Source organism: Bactrocera oleae, chromosome 3 (genome assembly GCF_042242935.1).
Source record: "Bactrocera oleae isolate idBacOlea1 chromosome 3, idBacOlea1, whole genome shotgun sequence".
Classification (NCBI taxonomy): Eukaryota; Metazoa; Arthropoda; class Insecta; order Diptera; family Tephritidae; genus Bactrocera; species Bactrocera oleae.
The window spans coordinates 9,264,894-9,289,835 of NC_091537.1; the positions used below are offsets into that span (position 1 = coordinate 9,264,894).

General features: G+C 35.1%; 2 protein-coding genes across 2 annotated transcripts in view; both read right to left on the bottom strand.

Annotated features, from left to right (window-relative positions):
• The window catches only part of firl (firelighter), a 29,124-nt gene extending 17,805 nt beyond the window's left edge, over positions 1-11,319 (bottom strand). The window contains exon 1 of the mRNA XM_036358014.2: positions 11,301-11,319. The gene's annotated coding sequence lies outside the window, so the exon portion shown is untranslated. The remainder of the gene's footprint in view (positions 1-11,300) is intronic.
• Positions 11,320-13,182: 1,863 nt separating this feature from the next.
• On the bottom strand, positions 13,183-17,449 carry prd (paired). Its single transcript, XM_014234153.3, has 2 exons — positions 17,014-17,449; positions 13,183-15,690 (listed from the first exon to the last, which is right to left on the bottom strand). Exons 1-2 carry the CDS (start codon positions 17,078-17,080, stop codon positions 13,823-13,825), a joined length of 1,935 nt encoding a protein of 644 aa, XP_014089628.3. The 5' UTR covers positions 17,081-17,449; the 3' UTR covers positions 13,183-13,822.
• Positions 17,450-24,942: the final 7,493 nt, after the last annotated feature.

The following is a 24,942-nucleotide window of genomic DNA, read 5'->3' on the forward strand; positions in this document are numbered from 1 at the left end:
ATAGCTGCCATATAAACTGTCCGATCAAAATCAAGATAAATATATTTTTTGAAACTTTTTTGCTATAAGAAATGCACTTGTTAAGGGCATTGTAGCTTCGGTGCAGCCAAAGTTAGCGTTTTTTTGCTTTAAATACCTAAATATGCATATGTACAATATATTTTATATACAGTATAAAAGTTTAACTTTACATATGGCAACGTTGAATAGCACCTTCAATAAAGCCAACGGTATCGGTTGATAATATCATATGAGAAAAATGTTCAAAGTCCTTGCTGACTGGGGTGAAGGAGAATCGCTGCAATACACACATCATCATATATGTATATATATACATATGTACTCGTTGTGTATGTATATATTTACAACTAGTTGCCTACTACTAGTTGTATGTAGTTAGGCTTTCAACGACGCTGTTAAATATCGGACAATGTCGTTCGTTACTCCTTTGGCTGCCACGCAAGCAACATATTCGTTAACCTTACCTGCCGCCTGCCATCTTTAACAACTTTGCACATTGAAAAACAAACTACTATACAAAAAAATATATAGAACTAATTAGAATATAAAAAGTTATTGCCTGCCAACGTCATTTCAGTGCACAACAAATTTCTTGCGCACAACAACCGCTTAGCGTTAGCAGGTTGCCAATTTAGTTAGGCAGCGTCACTATGCATACACACAAACAGGTAAGTGAAGTCTGAGTAGTTAAATAGTATGCTTTTTATCCTATTCATAGGCTTCGCCGGTGCTCCTTTCGCTATGTATACTTCAACACCTCTAAGCTTTGCTTTAGTGCTACAGACTGAGACTCCTTCTCCTTGCCTATTTTGTTGGCCTTACAGCCTACTTAGTTGTAGCTACATATGTATGTGTGACAGTGTGTATGTTTATTCTTTAGTTATTTTTTTTTTTTGGTTATTGTTTATTATTCTTTTTTGTTTGCGTAAAAGCGTAACCGTAACCGTTGAGCGCCATACAAACACACAAACAGCGCAACAATAATGTAATAAAGGCAATTGCGATCGTCACGCTAGGCGTCAGCCGAACGCAGTCCGAAATTAAGGAATCCCACTGCACCAGCCAAACAACCTAACAGCCAGCCACCAGCCACCAGAAACCAGTGACGAGCCACTAATGTCAGTAAGTCAACATGCGTATAAGTTTATTTTATACACTCATACATACATATATAAATATATAAATATATATGTACATATGAGCAGTCTGACATGGCCATATGTATGGAAATAGTCTAGTGGCGTTGGCCGACTGACCGCAGTTGACGCATTTACCGTAAATGAGCTGAAATGCTGGTAAGAACTACCATTGGCATTGCGCTATTTTGCCGCAATGGAAAACCATTAACACTGATAGTGGCGCATAGTCGACGGCGTTGGCAAGTGTGACGGTGAGTGTGGTGTTGATGATGGAGTTAGCGGTCACTATCGCCAATATCTTCAACAACTCTGCATGAAAGGCACAAGGGAGGGATTCAGTGATGACTTTTATACATATATATATGACAGCTCAGTAATACGTACATACTTATATATACACAATGTGTTCTACATATGCAGGATATTAGCTGCAAATGATTTGAGTGTAGGTTCTGAATAAAATATGGCTTAATAGCTTAGCACTACAAGTGCTATAAAAGTTATCATTAATCATTAAATATCGCTTTTATGGAATTAATTGTATTGATGCGCATACAGATATTTGTATGCATGTATATAATCGTCTAAGCATATCTGCATGTGGAATCAAGTATGTAGGTGTGCTTTTACGGTATAATTTGCCGCGATATGTTTGAAGTTCACCGTCGGCTAATTTTAACATTTCAATTTCTTTGTCCTATGCTGGCGCCCACAATTTCAATCCAAATGAAAAAGTTTTTCCTACAAAGACTTGAGTTTGATCGTTTAGTTTGTATGACAGCTATATCATATAGTGGTGCGATATTTACGCGTCCAACAAATAAGCAGCTTCTTGGGAAGAAAAGGACGTGTGCAAAGTTTCAGATCTCTATCTCAAAAACTAAGAGACCAGTTTACGTATATACAGACAGACGGACATGGCTACATCGACATATATAGGGTATCCGACGTTTTCTTCTGGGCTCTACAACTTTAGTAGTAAACTTAATAAACCGTCTTCAGGATATAATAATAATAGTCTATGTAGGCTTGTGTCGCGGGAAGAAATGAGGGAGTGTGACATAGACTCGATGAGCCCAGTTCCGAAAAAAGGTAGATCAAGAAATCCAAACAAATTTCTCCTATGAAAAATACGTCTCACAAAATGTATTACCCGTTTGGACTCGGCTCAAAACTTGCTGGTTTTTGCATTTATTTTATAACTTCGAATTTAAGCGGCGGCCTATTCAATATGGACATACTTAATATATAAACAGTATAAAGAGTCTCACATTAAAAATACGTTCTATCAAAAATTACATCCCGAATCTAAGTTATAAATAATATAACCATTTGCATATCTCCACCCGTTTACGCCAATTTTCGATGACCCGGTGCAGCATTTCGGCTATAATGCGCTGAATCTTGTTTTAGCGCTCCTCGAGCGTTGGTGTTGATTGGCGTAAACCATTGAATTTGGATACCTCAAGAGAAAATCATCTAGAGGCGTTAAAACGCATGATCTTGACTGGGCCATTTCTCGAAATTAAAGAGTCGCAAACATTGCACGCAATGTATCGCATGTTTGGACGTGAAACATGAGACAACGCACCATCTTGTTGGAATTAGAGATCGTCCGCGTCGATTTCATTTAATTTATGAAAATAAAGTCGGTCAACATCGTGTTATAACGCTCGCTATTGATGGTAACAGCATTTCCTGTCTTGTTTCGAAGGAAATAAGGACCGATGATGCCGCCATACCACAACCCGCACCAAATGGTAAATTTTTGGAGATTCAATTGAGTTTGCTGAACTAAACGAAGATTTGACTTACCGCCACTAGCGACTATTTTGTTTGCTGACGAAGCCTTTAAGCCAGAAATGACCTCATCTGAGAAGATGATTTTTCGCATTTGCGGAGTTTCCAGAGAATGTGAATTTGCGTATTAACCTGGTACAATTTCGAAGCGTTGTATCAAAGTGAAACGTGACATGATAAAATGGTAAATACTGAATACTTACAAAAATCCGAAAACAAACATGACCGCCACGAGTCATCCTTATATGCAAAAGCGGTGATATATGCTAGTCACAGCGTAGTCCAAACTTATAGTTAATGAATTTTTTTACTTCCTCAGCGAAATTAAATGTTTTTTATCACCATTTCTTGTTTATTTTAGAATTTATATGTCTACCAATAACACACATACATGGATACGGTTTTCTTTCATACTGTGTTACCCAGAGGAAAAATTCCGTGAAAACCACATAACTTCCAACACAACCATTTCAAATTTAATTTTCCAACCTACCCGCCTTATAGCGTATCCAACTACACGCACACAAAAATCACTACCATTTTCCATCGAACACAAAATCTATTATAATACTGTCCATAAGGAAGCTGAAAACTCGTCCAAATAGAACGACACCACAACAACGCTCCACTGCGAATACACGCCGCATCCCAGCTAACGATTGAACCCACTAAGCATTCATAATCGATTAGAGTGATTTGAAGATCAAAACCTGAACTGAATTTCCAACGTAAATAGAAATCAAACTGAGTTAGCGGCAACAAACAAAGCCAACAGCCATGCATGGCCATATGAAAAAACGAAGTCCAACCGAAGGAAGGCGACGAGTATGCGAAATGCAACCGAATTGTTGGCGTTAATACGAGCGGTACAATATTGCGAAAGTATGAAATCTGCAAAACAAATAGCAGCTATGCTCAAAGGACGAAACGACAAGTCAGTGGGTGGTTTGGAGTGTTGACAATTCCGATGTTCGCACCAACTGTGCACCGACCTTCGGCAGTTGAGTTGCGCGGCATGCTTATGTTACTGTATCGATCATCTGTTAATGATCGCAACGACCTTGTCGCGCTGACAATTTAATTTCATCTTAAGTGAATTGCAACAATGTGACAAAGCAAGAGCAAAAGCAGAAACAACAATGCAGCACATATAATAAATACGAAGTACAAGTATGCAAGGACATTGTCAGCACATAAGCACACACCAATATATTAATAGCTAGCAAGGAGGAACTGTGCCGAGTGACTGCTGTAAACCGAAATGTTTTCAAACAGCGACTGGAAACTGTTTGGGCACAACCTGGCGAGTGCATGTCGATAGAGCAATTAAAGTCGCAGCGTGTGGCAGAGAGTCAACTAGTTTTATGTATGGATCTATGAATGTATTAAGATGTGTAGGTTGGTGGCACATACATACATATTTAAGTGTACGTGCGTGCATAGTTTACGACACAAGGATAAACAAGAGAGTACAATGCGCTCGTACAATACGATTGATGAGTCCGAGAGAAAGAAAAAACGAAAATGTAAATACATAACATTTAAATTGTTAGTGGATATAGTATTTTATAGTTTTTGGAAAATGTTAAACACGTTGCAGCGGCTGATGAAGGCAGTTCCATATATAAGAATGGACTTATAGCAAAAAAGAGTTCTTATTCGCGGAATTCCGATGTTTAATGTGCCAGTGCCCACGAGAAAATCTTTAAAGTCAATTATGGAAACCGATTGAATACACTTAGTATTGTAATTTAGGGGCATTCATTTGACTTTGACACAATTTTGACAACTAAAAGTAAGGTGCTGGAAGAGTCGTAGTACAAATATTGAAATTATACATTAAGCTAGTCGAAATTGTAAATCGATTACGATCAATCAGAAGTAATTAAATCATTATATTTGGTATATGTGGTTAAGGAAAAATAAAATATGAACCCATTTTATCAGTAATAACATCAAACCACATTTTATATAATTTAAATATCATGTTTAATTAATTTCATTAAAATATTATACAAACACACATATTAGGTGTAGTAAAAAAAATCCATTATTTTTCCAATAGATGGCGTTCTTTATCTGTATCTCGCGTTGTATAAGTCCGATCGGGTTCGGCTGAATGGCGTTAGAAAGATGACATTTCGTACTAAAAAAACTTTTCTGCCAGTTTTGTGAGTGGTTGATTCAGTTTTGTTTAAGCGCGTGTTAAAGATGGACACTAGCATAAAGAAAATAGCTGCATTTACAGTTTTTCTTCGATAAGGGCGAAAACGCAAGCCAGGCGGCTGCAAATGTGAATAGCGTTTAAGGTCCTGATACTGTAACAGCCAATCATGTGCAATTTTGGTTTCTTTGATATCGTTCCGGTAATTTCGATGTCAAAGATGCACCACGCTCTGGAAGACCAATTATCGAAAAAATCGATTAAATAATGGAAATCGCCATGTCTAAACATCGATTACGATTGTCCAGGACATAAACATTGCACAAAAAACCGTTTGGAACCACTTGAATAAGACGGGATACGAAAAATAATAATTAAAGCATTCAATTTCATGCAAAAATAATTTGGATTTCTTTTTACTACACCTAATATTAATCGATAAATTTGCACAAATGCAAGTCAGCCAGATAACCAGAAGTTGAAATATATAGTATAAGCTATTGAAACTTCGAAATGTAAATTATGTTTTAAAAAAAAAAAGTTTATTATCTACACAATTTTCGAACACACTGTATTTAGTATTACAAAACCAAATTCATATTGTTTGGTACCTTTTCATTTGCTTATATGTATTTACATTGCCTTTGCAACTTATAGTATATGTATGTATGTATTCGACACTTAACGACGGAAAACGAATACCGAAAAACAGTTATCCTTGACTTAAGGACTTGCAGAACTTCAAAACAAATCCATTGTTTAGCAAGTTTGCTGCCATTTAGAGAGGATAATCTATTGTACCATACATACAACACTATACAACATCAAACGGTAAACTGTAAAAATTGGTTCTTCACGAAAGGTGACAGACTCATATTCCCTTTTCTTGTACTAGCGTAGTAGCTTTGGTGGCAGCTAAACTATAGAGTAAGTGCAGACCAACTTCTAGTAGCAACTCGAAAGAGGTGAAACTCGTATTAAAGGGGTTTCTTTTCACTATATTACCTCTAACATGCTATGAGAGAGTCAGTCAGAGAATTTCACGGATATTATTTCTTTCTAACGTCATCTACTGAAAGGATTAGTACAGCCGCTATTCTGTGGCGCTGTGTTTACCTGTTCGACCGTCAGCATTTGCAAGGAAATCCTATTCTTGCGCTATACTGTTTGTATTTGTTTTATGTTAATTGACCTTATTTTGACGAAACAATGTGTCGGCTAAATGTTGTATGTGGTTTATGTACGCCCAATTTCGAGGATTATATCCATAGCGAAGGAATGGCGTGTTTGATTTTGTTTACAAGCAAAAGCTGAAAAGGCGTTTGTATGCTAGTATTTGATTTTGACAACATATAACACAATACGAAAGTTATATTTACACCTTCAAGTTCAGCATTAGCTACCTACATAAGTAAGCGGCTAGTATGTAGTTTACGATAGTTGCCGATCGCACCATGTGGATGTGCTTACAAGTATAAATATATAAATAGGTATAACCATGCATTATATTTGTATAATTGTACAGTATTTTAGAATGATCGTGGATTTATGAATCATAATTAATTTAGAAAAATGTAAATGAAGGACATTTAAAGTTATAAAAAAATTAGAACACAAATTATTGGTTAAAAGCGCGTGCACCTTTACTAGATGCTTATGTAGCCCGTTTAAATAAGCAACCTCGGCCTACTTCGTTCAATATTCTTCAAATGAGCTGAAATTTGTATTTGAAAATCACACGGTTTTGTCTTGTCTTTGCTGCTTGTTTACTGAATTATTTTAACCTGAAGAGGGTATATGTATTAAGTTTGCCACTAAGCTTGCAACACGCAAAAAGAACCTTCGAAAATTAAATGCAGTATGTAAATAAATGATCAGCGTGATGTGCTGAGTCGAATTAGCGACATCTGTCAGCTATATATACGATATTTTTGAGATATCGATTTGAAAATTTGAACACATACCTTTCTTATGAAGAATCTGCTTATTTGTTAGAATTGTCGGTATTCGACTACTATAGAATATAGCTGTCATACAAACTGAACGATCAAAATCAAGTTCTTGTATGGAAAACTTTTTATTAGACAAGATATCTTTACGAAATTTGGTCTTATTGTCTAAAACAACGCTGCAATCTCCGAAAAAATTGTTTAGATTGGATCATTATATATAATTTAAACTGATTTATCACAATCAAGGTAAAGATCTCCATAAAAGTTGTTTTTATTTAAATCCATGCCAAATATTACATTGCTACTAGAATAACGACAACCGACAGGGCAATTTCGCGATGGACACCTTCGTATGATACAGGCTACTAATCATAATCAAGAAAAACAACAAGGATACTTCGTAAAAATGTTGATGAGGCTAACGACTAATAAATTGTTCTTACAGTAAAACCCTGCTTTCTGACAAGTTAAACACAATCTAGGAGCACACTACTTAGGATATATGGATTATTGGAAAACATACTCACGAATTCAAAGTGTTACCATATTATTTTGCAATATTTACCAAAAAAAAATTACAAAAACCGACTTTCTCTCTCTCTTAAGACCGAACTCTTTAATATTCAACTTGAAATAAATAAAATTATTTTTCATAAAGCTCAAGAATATTTTGCTACCCGAACAGCAATAAAATAATTTTATTTAAAAATCGTAACTTTTAAATTTTGCTTCATTTTCCATTTTATTCCATTATATAAATCTTATTTCAAATATGTTTTTATTTATAAAATATGCAATTTATAAAGAAAAAAATCAGAAAGCTCAAACATATTGTATTTATGAGTAATGAAAAAGTTTTCTCATAAAATTAACTTCACTTTCGAGACAATACATCATTAATCAATGTTACACCTCCGAAAATGTGTCTAAAGAACAACCAAATTTAGAAACATAAGCGCAAGTTGTTGTAGTTCGCTGTTAAACAGCTGTACAATGAAGATTTCGACAACAAGCAGCATCCGATAACACCAACAGCCGCGGCGAGTAAGCTGAGTACTCGCTGTAGTTAAATCAGCGGTGTTTCTATCAGTTTAAACTTCATTAATTTGGTCAAGGAGTAGACATTTGTTGTGCCTCCCCATCCCCACAACTTTTTAATACTTTTATGTTGAAGAAAAGTTGAAACTTTTATCAATGTGCAGAACAGGTTTCGAGTGTCCATTTGGAAATGTCCAAGAGCCCGTTGTTGCGGACCAAAGCTAAAGCCACAAAAAAGCAGAGTTTCCGACATTAAGCGCACACATGCTCATGTTCACAAGTAATACATAATTAATCTTCGCTGCAAGAATTATCATTTTTTTTTTACATTAATATGACTTTTTGTTGTTAATTTTTTTACGCTACCGAAAATTAACTTGCTACTGCCGCACTGCGTTGAAGAAGCTGCGGTTTCAAATTAAAAGAAATAGACAAAAGCAAAAAAAAAACACATTAGGCTTAATACCAATTGCAAGTAAAACTTGAAATTTAGTGCGTTTAGACTTTATTTGCTCTCAGTGGGTGCATTGCTACCTCGAAACCATCGATCTACGAAAGCCGCTTTAGCGAAGTGTGTATGGTATATACGAGTATGTTGCGTGTATTGCTGACTATATATGTACATATGTACGTATAATTGCCAAATCATTAATTATCAAATGGATTTCAGCTATAAAAAATACTATACGAATGTTTACAAAAATAAAAATAAGTTTTCTTTTTTTTTTTGAAAATCCAGTAGCTAGTGTCCAATAATAAGGAAAATCTGAAATTCGAATAGGTTATTATAGAAATTTGAAAAACAGTTGGATACTTAGCAACTACCATGGACTTAATTGCAGAAAATGTGCTTTTAATTATTGCCACGGAAAATTCGAATTACGATCAAAAATCTATTATTTATTTAAATTTATCAATTAATATGATATTTTTCGATACACTTTACACATGTTGTTGGTTTGTGATATAAAATAGTTTCATAACTTGAAATCTATTAACAGAAGTCATCTTTCGTAAACTTTATCTGCAGAAACTGTGTAAGTTGTAGATAAATGTATAGTTCCAGCAGAACTTGACAGCTAATCGAAAACATATGTATAAGTAAACATAGTTAAATTTTTGGCAACTCTTAATTGGTTATAATCGGTGTAAGAACTATTTGAAAATTAAATATGCTAGAAATAAGTATGTTTTTATGAAATATAGTGCAATACAGTCAGCTGATCATACACTGGAAACAGCAGTTAAGAGTTCCTTGACACTCTACGATGAATAAACTTTCACCGGTTGGAGATGAGCATTTACTCGGCTGAGAAAAACAACATGCGCCGACATAATGAATTATTGTTATTCTTCTTTGTAAGATATTATAACGGACCCTTAAAAAGAGTACAATAACTTCGTAGCCGTGTCAAAGGAAAATAATCTTGCCTAAACTTATATGGAAAATAAATGTCCGCATTTTTAAGTTATAAAATGTTTATTAGTTCTATTGCATAGTATTATATAAGGTATATTAAGAAGTCCCAAAAATCTGATTGCCATTTCTAGGAATCACAAATAAATCACATTAATAACAACAACTACTTAAACTCAAAAAATCAATCGAAAAATTAAAAATATTTTTTAGGAAAACCGGTAAAGCAAGAAAAATTCAATGTATTAGGCTTCAAGTTTGCACAAGAATATGCTAACTCTAGTCCAAAATTAAGCTTTACCAATTCCATGGAGAGATTAAAGAATTTTTACCGACGACGACAGTAGTTGAAATAATCAACTTTATCGAAGCTTTAAGCTTATATTTGAATCACTACCGCTTAAAGAGCTTACATAACATTTATTTATAAAAAATAAGAGCTTTCATATAATCGTATATAAAACAAGAAAAAACATTAACTTCGCCTACACTGAAACCTTCACAGGTGTTTTTTTTTTGTACCAAATATATATCATGTATGTATAACATGAAAAAACGTTTAACTAGATTGTACCGTTGTTTTTGACAATAATTCATGCCAAATTTCGTGAAGATATCTTGTCAAATAAAAAAGTTTTCCATATAAGAACTTGATTATGATCGTGCAGTTGGTATGGCAGCTATAAGTTATATTGGTCCGATATCTGATAATTCTGACAAATCAACAGTTTCTTGAGGAGAAAAGGAAATGGGGAAGGTTTCAGATCGATATGGCAAAAACTAAGGTACTTGTTCGGGTATATACAGACAAACGGCCATGGCTAAATCGCCTCAGCTCAAATTTTGCAAAATGTACGAAATATAAACACACCTATTGTAAATGCTGTAAACGCCAAAGTAGATCATCTTTTGTGATCTCTAGAGTTCTAGGCGCCAGATTGGATAGAGCAGAGATAAGTATTCCAAAAAGGATATGTAAAATTGTAATGAATAAGTAAATTTGCACTGTCAACTAACTTATCCAGCTAAAACCATAAAGTCAATATTTATTTAAGTGGTGAAAATGGAAATCTTTTCCAAAAATCAAAAGTCGTCCTCAAATGTGGATTAGTGCACAAGTGTACTCACCGATCGTGTGTAAAACGCTCTTGTACGGTAAGTGGTGAGTGAATGTTAAGTGCTAATTCTGCTTAAGCGTAAAATCGTTTAGACGAATTATTTCTTCACTGGAAAAGTAATGAAATCATGAAAAGGTCATTGTAGATATAAATCAGCACAACTTTCGATATTTCAGCAAAAAGATCGTTTTGTAGAACTATTTGTTGAATGCTGTTAACAAGTGTGAACATTTAGAATTGCCCAATTAGCAGATAATGAATCAATCAATTACAATATATGCATATATGTACATATATATTTATAGGTATGTATATCGAAATTATATCAATGAATAGCGTGAAAATTACAAAGTTCACACATTTTGGTATTTTTTATGCCTTCTTTGACGCTTATAACAGCCATAAATCTGCGTAACATTGACGAAAATAAATTTAATAGCTCTCAATCTAAATACGGCAACAAATTATATTAATTAATTACCTTTTAGCTTACCGAGAGTTTAAGCTGAAAATACAAATATAAGTGTATGTCATTGAGTACGTAAAGTGAAGGAATTCCAAAAAAAAAAACATGTATGTAACAGAGAGTACCTATGACTACAAGAAATAATAATTTTAAGAAAAATATGTTTTGTTTAATTCATGACTCACTGCGAACTAATTTACAGCAGCATCTGCAAAATAAAATTAAGAAAAACATAAATTAATAATAATCAATTAGTTTTACAGTGAAATTTTTTAAAAGCTTAATAACGACATTCATGTAATATATATATAAGAAATTATTATAATTACATATGTATTGTCACCCACCATTGATTTTGGCGTATGCAACTTAATTGATTAACTTGAGTATTTATCTAAAATTAAGGTGTACACCTAGTATAATATTAAAAAAAAATTTTTGTTGTACATTTCGATAGATTATAGTTTTGAAAATAATAAACAAAGATTTTAAATCTCATATAGTTTTTGAGTTACAGTCTTCTAAAATGTAACTGTTCAGTTTAATCAGCTTAATCAGTTTATCTTTAAAAGTGTTTTTTTCTCAAAACAGCATTTATCGAATTTACTTGCTTGACTAATCGGAGACAAATGAACCGATCACTATGAACTTATTCTATACCTATATTGTGTATATAGTTCCCCATGCAATAATCTACCATTTTTTTTATCTAATAAAAAATCGAATTTTGGAATTATCAAAATTTTGGCTAAAATAATTTTTTTTAAACGCCACCATTTTTGTCCATTTTTATACGACCGTGTAACTTGAACAGGGTATATTAAACTTTCCACGATGTTTGTTGCACGCAAAAGGAAAGGTCAGAGACCCTACAACGTGTATATATAAATAATCAGTGTGACGAGCTGAGTCGATTTAGCCATATCTGTCTGTCCGTCCGTATATATGCAAACCAGTCCTTCAGTTTTTGAGATAGCAATCAGAAATTTGCACCCCACCACCAAGAAGCTGCTCATAAGGCAATAATGCAATATCCGCAGGAATTTTTCAGATCGGATCACTATAGCATATAGCTACCATACAGATTGTTCGAACAGAATCAAGTTCTTGCAAGGAACCTTTTGTATTTGTGAAGGGTATTATAGAAGTTATTGTTTTTTTCTTGTTTTATGTTTTATTCGCCGAAAAACCCGTAACAACTGCAAAAGTAGAGAAAACTTTTTTAGCGACGTCAGAGATCGCGTGTAACCGAATATATTTTCAATTTTGATCTTAAAAAAATTTACTGTATATTTTTAAAGTATGTATAAATATACTCTTAAAATTTTAAAACAATTGATACAGTCGTTTTTTTTTAGTATGTCACACTAAGTGTGCCCCTTAAGAACAAAATCGAGAAATTCTCATTTCGAAACATATCAAAAATGTATTTTAGCTTAGTACATACTATTATGTTTACGATCAATAATTCCCTCGTTCTAAGCTCTAATCACATTGTGTATAGATACTTAGAAAATTTATTGTTACCAATACCAATAAAAAAGAGATGCAACTAGTAGGTATACAATAAACATATTTTAAGTCCATTCTAAGAGAGTTAAACAAGAAAACGCTGCCTAACTGTAAGCGAAGGCTTTCTTCTCACTGAAATAGAGAAGAAACACCATTATAATAACCCTGGAAAAATTGTGCGTGTAATCTTTAAAGAACGTACACCTGGATTAATTTCTGTATGGTGCAATTGGGAATAAATTAGTCCATATATATTATATATAGAATAAAATTAAGTATTAAATATTTTGAGCTTATAGTTGGCGACCATGTTGGTCACCATTTGTCTTCAACGCTGTCATATAAAATAAATTAAAATTTTGTACGATTTTTAATGATTAAACTCATTTCTCTCTTCATAAGACTTGCTCAAACAAAAGTGATTAGCTCGTTACATATAAAAATATCAAAAATGCCATTAGTCATATGTTCCTTTGTGTCCGAACGTGGACTGCACCCAGACTTGACGCATTTTTTGCAGGAAAAAAATAAATATGCAGAAAAAATGCAAAAAAATAAAATTTTCGATTTTTTATTAATACTACTTCCGTTTATAATAGTTTCATATAAACAAAACAGTTCCAAAGCTGTAATGTTCGACTCTTCTCATAGTTATTGCAATTGATTGTCCAATAACTTAACAATATACTATTATATTTATTATAATAATTTTTAACTAAAAATTACTAAATGTTAATAATATTTAATATGTAGTATAATATTGTACAATAATAAAGCAAATGTGGTATATTCATAAGGTTTTCGTTTTTTAATTAATTTTTTTATTATGTTTAAAGGAAAAGTAAAAAAGATTACACACCACTGTAAAATTTTTAAATTTAAAGCATAATTTTCTTAAAAACTAAAACTAGAATTCATTATTCTTAAAACAATGGCAAATTAGTTTATTTCAAAGATAAATTTGGAACGATATTAATATTCTACTTGTAATATAAGCAGCGCCTCACTTAGTTCACTTAGGTAGATAAATATGTATGTATACACTATATTATTAAAATAACTGATTAAAACGAAAGCCTCATTTTATAACACCTGAACTCAAGTACTAAAATATAATAAAATAAAATATGTTACATAACATTTACAAATTAGTGTAATAAGTATATACAAAGTAGATAAATCCCCGAAGTCCAGCTTAGTACCAGGAATGATAGAATGGCTGTGGCACTGTGGGATAATTCATTTTCGGTGAGGAGTTAAAACCTGCACTACCGAAATTCTGTTGCATAAAGTGAGACGAACCGCCATTTGTTGTGGAACTCATGTTAGCCGCCGCCGGGCTGTGATGGAAACCCAAATGCGACGAGGCATATTGTGCGGCAGCAGCAGCATGATGATGCGCATGCGTGTGGAAGGATGATGCCGTTGGTGGTGCATACTGGGAATGATTGTGCGTAAAATCACGCTGATGTTGGAACATCATATGCGCCGCCGCCGCCGACTCGGGCATTTGTGACGAACTCGAGTTTAGCGAGTCCTCCGGTGAGAGTGGTGCTGTGGGTCGTGTGGTAGGGATATTGACATTTGATGTTGTTTGTTGCTGTGCCATTGATGCATTCCAGCTACCGTATAGTTGTTGCATTTGTTGTGGTTCTGTCTTCAAAGCACTTTGCAATTCTTCAGACGCATGCGCGCCACTCGTTGCGCCAATAGTATTGCCGCTCACATGCGATTCATTGCCAATAACGGCAGTTAAACTATTGGGTGTGGGTGGTAATTGTATGCCACTGTTATTAGCAGTAGTGCCGAATGCTGGTGACACCGATGCATTGGGACTCTCATCACGTGTCATCAGCTGATTGGAATCTGTCGCGGTTTCTGTTGCGTAATTGAGATTATGATTGTTGCTACTTTGGCATGAGTTCATGTTGTTATTGTTATTATTGCTGTTTGAGCGCATCAGCGGTGAGATCGCTTGATATTGCGACTGTAACGTTGCTCCAACATCGGTACCACTTGATGTTGCTGCATTCGAACTGTTACCGAGTAGATTATGCGAGGCAAAATTATAGTTGGAAGCGGAACCGTAATATTGATGCGGTGGCGTCATGGAAGCGGTGCCCGGTACAATAGTACTCGATGATAGATTCGCCACTGGTGCCGTGGGGTGTCCAGCATAGAAATCATAGACTTGTTGTTGATATGCAGCAGCCATTGCTGTGGCTTCGGACGAAACCGACGGCAACATGCCAGCAGCAGCAGCCGCTGCAGCATAGTTATTCGCCGCCGCTGCGGCAGCAGCAACTGGTGGCAGCTGGTGCGGCACATAACTGCCTGTCATGGCGTTAACATTGCTGCCTGGCGAAGGTCCATTAGTGTTTTGCTTACGCAGACGTGCACGTCTATTGCTGAACCACACCTGTATGCGTGCCTCTGAGAGATTAGTGCGTTGCGCCAATTCCTCACGCGTATAAATATCTGGATATTGCGTGCGCTCAAAGGCCCGTTCCAACTCTTCCAATTGCATGGCTGTGAAAGTGGTGCGACTGCGACGCTGTTTACGTTTCAGCGCTATTCCAGGCTCGCTCTCGCAATCCGATGCCTCCTCATCGGAGAGCTTGTGTGAATGTTCTGAACCGGATTGTGTTTTCTGTCCATCATCATCGCCGGGCGCATCACGTCCGCGTACCAATCGCGAAATCGCCGAAACAGACGGTGCTGTAGTGCGATCACAAATACCATCACGTATTAATTTATCTCTTATCTCCCAAGAGAAAATACTTGGATTTTGACGTTTGTAGTCCTCAATGCGATTCTCAATTTCTGGTGTCGCAATGCGTGGCTTAGAACCACCAATAACACCCGGACGTATGGAGCCGGTCTCCTGATAGCGATTGAGAATCTTCGAAACGCAACCATGTGATACGCGCAACTGACGGGATATTACACAAGGGCGTATACCCTCGGCGGCCATTTCGACGATCTTCAAGCGTATATTATTCGGCAAGGGGCGACCATTTATGAACACACCACCCAATTGATTGACGCGTCCTTGTCCCGCATCTACAAAAGCAAAACAGTCAAATGTTAAGTTGTGCCACTCTCGAAATAGTCATGTATACGCATATAATAAGTTATAAAGATTTTAAACCAATTTTGGAAAACTATATGCATGTGTGTGCGCATAATGTCTAAAACTCTGAAATGTACACATCATCCATACTCACAATAACTCAGTGTGTAATAAAAACTAATTTTCCAATTGCGCGGAACGCGGCAGGAACCCTAAGAGATGCGCCTACAACTACATATTAAACGAGTAGTGCTAAGTTCAGGTAAAATGGAATTTCAAGCGGTCTTTTAGTAGCGACGTGCACGCACGCGTCTACACTCAGCACTTACCATATGACTTTGGCGTTTAAAAATTATTTCTCTTCATTTAATGTTCTTTATTAGTAGGCAATCTGTCAGTTTACCCATCGTTGAAAAATGTCAAATGTTTTTGCTTTTCCATATGTAAACAAAACGAATGACAACAATTGACTTCTACGGAAGTTACACGGGCAATAACATTGAACAGCGCAAGGTCACACGATTGTCTGCAACATACTACCAACTGTGACTGTTAATGGTGTTAATAGGCGAAGTGGCATGTAAGATAGTATATGTTAGTGTATAGCTGTGCTAAATGTCGAACTGTTAAATTTTACTTAGTGAACGCAGTAGGAAATGATTTTAAGTGTAGTTTATGTTTTAGAAAGTTTAAGAGAGGATGATCTCATTGTGCTATGAATTGTAGCAGTGTTTCCCAAACTCTATATTAGTTACAGGCACACCTTAAATATGCAGAACTCTGTTATGATCTGTGTAAAGCTTTTTTTAGAAGGATTCTGATTAAGAATAATATTAATAAAAGTAAACATGATTTTCTTTGGTGTTGCCATATGTGCGTATCATAACATAATAACTAAATTAATTAAAACTCAAAGTCAAGTAATAAAATTAATTAAACCGTTACTTTTAGTTACATTTTAATCATGTACTATCAAAAATCGTAAAAAAATTAAGAACTTTATTATTTCATAATTTAAATTTGATGCTTAAAAAAATGAAAAAAAAATATATTTCGAAATCCATAAGTGTACTGCACATTCAATAAAAAAAAGTAATAATAAGAAAAAAAATTTAAGTATTTTTATAATCAATTTGTTGTAAATTAAAGTAAAAATTGCTAATCGCCGTTTTATGTTTACCCTTTTTTAACAAATTTATTTAAATTTTTTATTTATACGCACACACAATGCTTATATGCTTATTTGCGAATTTCTCAATTTTTTTTTTTTTGGACGATGAAATCTTTGAGTGGCCAACTTTATTGACACTTACCTTGCATTGTGGCGTATCCATTGAAAAAGGGTCTGTGCATTGCGGCCGCAAATGCAGTTACTGTCATCGTTTCTCAGCTCCAAGTAAAATTTATGAGTTTTTTTTTTTTATTAAAACTTTAGTAGTGGGTATTATTGTAATCTAATAATTACACCACTTTTTCAAAATTTTCAAAGTTTTTTTTTCACTTATATTTAAATAAATTACTGCTTATAATATAATTAAACTTTAATATGTGCGTTAAGTACAACACACATATGTACACTTTGTTTTACTATTATTTAAATACCGTTAGTTTATTGTTTTTTTTTGTTTGCCATTTACACAAATAAACTTAATAGAACACAACACTTTATTGGTTTGACAGGCGAATAACTATTAAAAACTGACGAAACGGAAATAATTTGTTGCGTATGTTGTGCTGCCTGTTTCGTAGCAACTTCATAACTGACTAACTTGTCGATCTTATGTCAAGATCGTCGACTCTTCGTGCAGGTTTCTGGAGTGCTCAATTTGAGGCAAGCGTATACATATGTTGTGTGTATAGGTTACAACAACTACACATAAAACCGGCGTTGAATAAACGAATGTTGTTGTTGGTATATTTCTACAAGATGCCCGCCATCGCTGTCAAATTGTAGTAGGTACACTCAAGGAGCAGGTAAATGTAGAAAATACCAATAACAACAACAAAAATTAAAAAAAAAAATACAAATTTGAGCTAGTTTTTCGAGCGCAACTAGTTATAGCCAGCCAATCACAGGCGTGAAAACATTTTCCATCTCTGTTTCTACTATTTTGAAATATACACGAGGTTTATTTAGTGTTTGTTTTATGAGTCGGTGAACCACAGCACAAAGCCGCAATGTTTAATACAATAATATTAAGTGGGCGTTTTTGAGGTATTTGTGTATTCAAATATTATATATACATGCATATATATGTTCGTATATACAAGGCATTTATACATAGCTATATATATTACACACGCATAAATCATTAACACGTTGTTTGAGCAAATTTCTTATGCAGAGGTACCTATTTTTGACGATTTGTTCAAATTAGGCTGCAAATAATGGCCCCACAAAATTACCGCCTCGAATGGCATGATCGATAAGCGTTTGCCGCTAATATTATTTCAAAAAAAAAGTGTGAGGAAAAAATTACTATAACATTAGTTTTAAAATACGCTATAATGCAATTATGTGCATAATTACAGGCAGCGAATATATACGTATATGTTTAAAAATATTATATATGAGACTAATAGAAAGCAAAAATAGTTTTAACAAATTAACAATTTCTCTATTTTTTGGACTTAGTACTTAATTAAATTATACATAATTAACGAATAATTTTACTACTCATGTGTCTACTTTTCTTCCCTATAATTTAAAAGAAAATATTGGCGTAGCTGAATAGACTTAGCGCATATCTAAGTAGGCACCTCTTGCTCGATCCTCCGATTAAACGATCAGGGAAGCGAAGCTATAATACACTTCACAGAAGCACTTATTATAGCAATTATACCTTAAGTACATATAACTAAATTTGAAAACGTAACCGGCCAGCATTTTGCAGTCATCCGAAAACGTCTTGCTCCTTCTTTCTAACCACTTTGTTTGCTCACCTTCAAGTCAACCTAAGGTTACTCAATGAGGAAAAAAAAGATCTTTCATTAAGGTCTGTTATCTTAATTTTATCAGTCAGTTGGGTCTACCAGCAAACATGAAGTGATGTTACAATAAAATCAAACACTCAAAATGGGTTCTGGTTCTTTTTTTTTGTTATGCAGATAATTTTATGCCATGTATGAATGAAACAAAATGACGGCCAAATGGCCACCATGGATACGTTTGAATATCTCAAACTTATTAATTTTCGGTAACCCAGTGCTGGAAATCTGAAATATACATATAGAGCACTGAAAGCCCTAGTTAAAATAATCTATATGCGTTAAAACGCATGACCTTGGCTGCCATTTGACTGGGCCATTTCTCGAAATTAACGAGTCGCCAAACTTTGCACGCAATGTATCCATGTTTAGACGTGAAACATGAGACGGCGCATCGTCTTGTTGGAAATAAAGATCGTTCGCGTCGTTTTCATCTAATTCCGGAAAATAAAGTTGATCAACATCATGTTATTACGTTCGCTATTGATGGTAACATCATGCCGGCCTCATTTTGAAAGAAATAAGTAACAGAAATATGAATCCTGAACAGAATGAAAAACGACGTCGAGCAGTGGTCTCAAAAAATGTGCTAAGGTACCTACATTCTTCAAACACATAATTACTGGTGACAACAGATGGGTTTTCAAATATGATGTGAAACTGTATAATAATCCAACGATTAGCGCTCCAAAAATGAGCCGAAACCGAAAAACACAAAAATTCGCTGAAGACTATCCCAGCTGAGGCTTATAACAAGTGTATAGGTAATTGGATTAAACGTTGACATCCTTCTATTCAGGACTCTATTTTAAAGGCGACGTTGAAAACTTGGAAAAATCCATCAGCGAAAAAAGCTGTCACCAAAACTAAAAGCTCCATTTGAAACAGAAAATACACGAAGAGTGTATTTTACGAAAACATGAGACCTGAAAACTGACAGCTAGAGTATAATTAAGTATTGAAGGGTCGGTGGACTACCGATTATAACATTTTAAAAGCCTTATGGAATAGGACTTAAAAAAATATCCGAAAATCGGACTAACAGCCACGACACATTGTCGAGAGAGAGAGAGAGGTTGTCCGTAATCAAAACTAACAATAACACTTCGTGTAAATATAATCAAGAGAACTACATCCGGTTGCATTAGTTATGTGTGATTACATGCGTAATATGCATATTTCTTACAATAACACATATTTGCATACACGAATACATACATACATACTAAAGTATTTGTGCAAGTTAAAGGTGCGTAGCTTCACGCATATCCTTTTCACGCTTTCCACCTACCACTTCGTAACCATTCATTAGGTCAGTGGTTAACGTTTTAGAATGACGAAGCGTGTGAATTTGATTAATTACAAAATTTCACGCAACAACTGGTCTATTGTGTGGTTTCCAGTTAAAAAAAATAAAATAAAAAAAAGATCGGAATAAAGGAAACAATTGCTATAGGGAACCGATATACTCCACATCTTAAGCAGAGACGCGTACCTATAGTAAGCAAAGACTCTTACGAGTGTATCGAGTAAACTCAATTAATAATCAGAAATGATTTCTATTAACTTTGACGCCACCGCGGAAATTGTAAAACACAAAAGAACAAGGAATGCGAACAGACCTATGAAAAATTAATGTGACCAGAGGAATGGTAATAAGTGAATATAAAAAGTAAATACATATTTATATTAAGTAATTATTGTAATGCAAGTGCATTTTTTTTATTCGTTACCAAACTGAAACCTTTTCATCAATCTTTCTGAAAAAGTAACAAAGTGCCGACATTTTGAAAATTATGCTGAAAACATACTTATGTGGTTTTGGTAATAACTTTGCATTACATATTGGATAGTAAAATATTGTACAATGCTGGCGAACCAAATCATTAAACTTACCCCGGACTTATTTTACGTTACAAATATTAGTATCTCTGGCTTTCAAATTAGACTGAAATGTAAAATCGAGTAAATCGTATTTTTTATAAAATTGGTATGACCTTGGTTTTCGTGAGCAAGAGAAACTCACTGGCAGCCAAACTTGGTGAGCAAAGGTATTTGAAAGCATGGCTTTTACAAATTTTACTTAACTGTTCCTCTTTGTCGATCAAATTTTGCAATTAATGTATCCTCACTAAAATTTATCTAACATATTTGAATAACATAACCTAGGTTTTCAAATGCCCATTTCTAAATTCGATTCGGCCATCTGAAATTCGCTCAAATAAAGTGTTGGAACATAGGGAATCAAAAAAAAAATAGAATTTATTTGTCAATAGAGCTAATTATCATCGGTAGTTTTGGAAATAAATTTCAAGAATTTTAAAAGTTGCTTAGGTGTAAGCCTTTGAATGGCATAATATCTGAAAATTTCGAACACATACCTTTAACTGGGATTATATGTAGAGATTAGAATAAAATTTATTTATTGTGATCTCTCCTCTATTACATGTACTCACAAAGGCCCATCTTATGAATTAGAGGATCTTGCTGAGCGTTATTGCGGTGATTTGATCCCTATCCGAATATGGATCCAAGGGCTTTAAACACACACTGACTTATAGCAAAGACTTCTACTTGAAATATGCTCGGAATACATCCCATGGCTATGGAAAGTTGAGGTCCTGCATTACCTGCACTAATGAATTTGGATATTTTGGAACCATCAGTGTGTCACGGAATTGTGCTGCACCTCAGTAGTGTGGCGAACATGGAACCATTCCAGTCAGCCTTACTGCAGAGAGTAACTTTAAACTTCTTTGTGAAGTTTACCCACTTCGTAAAGCCGTCGCTTGGAATGGGCGCCAGTGGTGTATCTTCACCTAAGGCTTTTATTTGTTTAGACGAAATTATATTCTTTTTCCATACCCCGCTGCTGCAGCAGAGTAGCATTGTATGTACATATATGCTTTGCTGTATGATTAATTACTATATGAAAGGATGTGAGCTTCAGCAATACTTCGAGTGCTGCGGTTGGGCATGTGCGCATTGTCACAGAGGCGCAGACGCAACCAATTCTTGCAGCTTCGAGAGTGGAAGTCCTATGGAAGTCTGCATTGCCTTCGATGCCCAAGCAATCGCTTTATATGTAATAATCGATCATGGTATATAGCATACCATGAGTGTTTTTGTTGCTTTAGACAGTATTAGTTTCACATGCCTATTCCATCGTAAGGTAGAGTCTAATGTGGGAACTAGGTATTTGACCGCATTAGACATTTCTTACACACTGCCGCCAAGTGTCAGGGTCCTTAAGCCCATCAGTAATATTCTTTCGTAAAAGGGACGACTTCGCTTACTAAAATTTTAGAAACGACATGGAACTGGAAAAATTATACTTATAGTACATATAATATGTATGTGTGTAAATATTGTTTGTGTCGAAAATGTGTCGTATACGAAAGTTTAGAACTAAATGGCTAAGGAGGTTTAAGTAAGATCAAAAAATACAGACTCAAATAATGACGGATTTCAAATCCAAAATCAAGTCAATTTTGGAGAAGGAGAGCCTTTTCTTAAAATTGGGTTGATGTTTGTAGTAGTCGGTTTATTGCCTCAAAAACGTATTGATTTGCCGATCAACCTCAAAACTTATGATAAGGTGACGCTCTACCACACATGTAGGATAAATGAAATTTTATATTGTGAATATTAAGTAGTTCTACAATAGCAATATAAATATGAAAACTTTTTTGATAAAATCAAATACTACCGTGTCAACCGAAATTTCTCAATTTCAATAGCAAAAGAATATGTATATGTACGAGTATAAGTTTCTAGTCACAGTGTCCTCCTCAAGGTTGCATTGGCCACGAAATCCATACACATATCCCAACATCACCTACCACATGCTGCAACTAAATTGCTGCATAAATTCGAATTTGGAAAACTTCAAGCGCACCGTTCAATTTATACCGCTGCACAGCCGAATAGTGGTCGGTCTTCGGTTAACCGATGTCAACATTGCTTGGTATGTGGTAAACTGTGGATGTGAATGTGTCAATACGAGGAGCAGGGCTCGCTGTGCTAATTTGTCATAGTAAATGTGGTGGAAGGAAAGGCCAACACGCACACACACATAACGATACACTGATAATATCATTAACACATCTGATCAAGGACATCACAATTGGCCTTATCGGAACGTTGCAAGCGCATATGTATACATGTATGTATATGTGTGTGTGTGCGTTGTTTGTAGTGTAGATATGTATTAAATAAGTGGCAACATTTATTGGCAGCCAACATTCTTGCTGACAACTGGTAAGGTAACAGCGTGACAGGCGTTGTGGCTTCGCTACTTGCCACAACGAATTGATTTGTAATTTACAGCTATTAAAGTTGTACAAACTGTTTGGCAAATAAGCGTAAAGCGTAACAAAGGACTACCACTAACAACTAACGGCATTCATAGTTGCTGAATTGCAATAAAAAAAATGTATTTTGATTTTTTTATTATTATTATTTTTCATATTTCTGTAGTAAAAACGTCGAAGTTTTCTTTTCAGATATTATGTAATAACTCTTTATCACTACTTCGATAAAGAAATAAATAATGAACGCCATAAGCATGCGCTTACTGCTCCTAACCTATTAGCAGCACTAATATGCGCATTCAAAGCTGTCTTTCTCCGCGCAACAATCGCCAATGGGAGATATTCATGTGTAACAATTATGTTGTGTTTGTTGCCAAACAAATGCCGGATTGACGTTGTAATGAAGCGCTAAATTTTCGTACAAACGCGCAATTCTACAATTATATTGTTTCCTTTTTCGCGCGCTCAACCAACCAACTCATACCATAATAACCAATAAGCTGACTAAAGCCGGAACAGGTATCGCTGGCGCGTCCAACTAGTCAGTTGTCGCTGCAATGCAAATAAAACCTTTCTTAGACAGCATAGTTTACAAAATATCTTGCAAATAGCGTTTCGTTCATCGCCCGGCAGGTGGGCATCATAAACACCTCTAAGTGGCATATTCATGGCACGCTGCTGGAGCTAATAACAACGCGCAAACTACAGACACATACATATACAAACCAAAACACATAAGCATGGAACTTCAAATGCAAGTCCTATTTGCAGTTATTTGATATACGGCACACACACACACATACGCATACATGTGTATTTAGATACGAGAAAATGCTTGCATACATATGTACATCCTAGAAATAGTTAGTAGGGTCCTTAAATGTCATTTGATTTTTCGTGGAATGAAAACAGCGCGCGCCCACCGTTTTTAGCGCGAAAATTTCCCTAAAAGCATGTTGCCTGCTGTTTCGACTGTTTTTCCTCCAAAGGCAAAAGTCAACGGAAATTAGTGTTGCTATTGTTGCCATAGCATATACACACATTCATATATACATGCATAGATATGCATTCTTCACTGCGTTTATCGCATTTCATGTAAAGCTAAATGTCGTCCAAAATTGATTTCACAACGACAAGATCATCAAGCCGTGATCGTTTCACTGAACTGACTTGAAGCATCCCTGCAGGCGCCTGCCTCAATGCTCGTACAACATATGATACATATCATTATTTTTTTTTAAGAAGAGCATTGTTCTAATTTTAATGTCTTTGTTGTTTGCCGATTATATTATATTGCTTTGATGAAAATGTGTTATGTTCTGAGAACAAAATAGTATGGATTCGTAAATATGCGATATTTGAATTGAGTGCTATAACTTCGAACAGACTGTCATCATCATCAGGTTGGCACTACAAGCAGTTCTTGGCCGCATTGATTAGTCCTAGCCAGACGTCTCTGCATGGCGAACAATTACCCAATTGGATATTTAAAGTTTCGCTTGGTCTGCACCGACTTGATCCTTCTGTCTGAATTTTGCTCAACAGGAAGTACTACCCTCGCCAACGCATAAGCGGTCAAATTCCTTCGAAGAACTCTTCTCTCGAGCACTCCTAAAGAATGCTCATCGCTGTTCGTCATCGTCCATGCTTTTGAGCCGGTAACCATAAAGCAGAACCGGTATTATGAGTGACTTATAGAGCATTAGTTTGGTTTTGCGAGAGACAGCTCTACTTTTTAATTGCCTGCTGATCCCATGAAAGCACCTGTCGGCAAGAGATTCCGATTGATTTCGTATCTGACGTCGTTGTTGGTATTTAAGCTGGATTCAAGATATACGAAGTCTTTCACTACCTCGAAATTATAACTGTCAACAGTGGCATGATCTTACAATCATTGACAACCTTTGTTTTATGACAGGAGATACTTTGTCTTGCTCTCGT

What these genes read in the sequence shown, in the direction of transcription:
- prd (XM_014234153.3), bottom strand. Translation starts at nt 17,080, where the DNA reads ATGACAGTAACTGCATTTGCGGCCGCAATGCACAGACCCTTTTTCAAT. An exon ending in TGGATACGCCACAATGCAAG is followed by an intron (nt 15,691 to 17,013) that starts GTAAGTGTCAAT and finishes TTGCTTTTGTAG; the next exon opens with ATGCGGGACAAGGACGCGTC.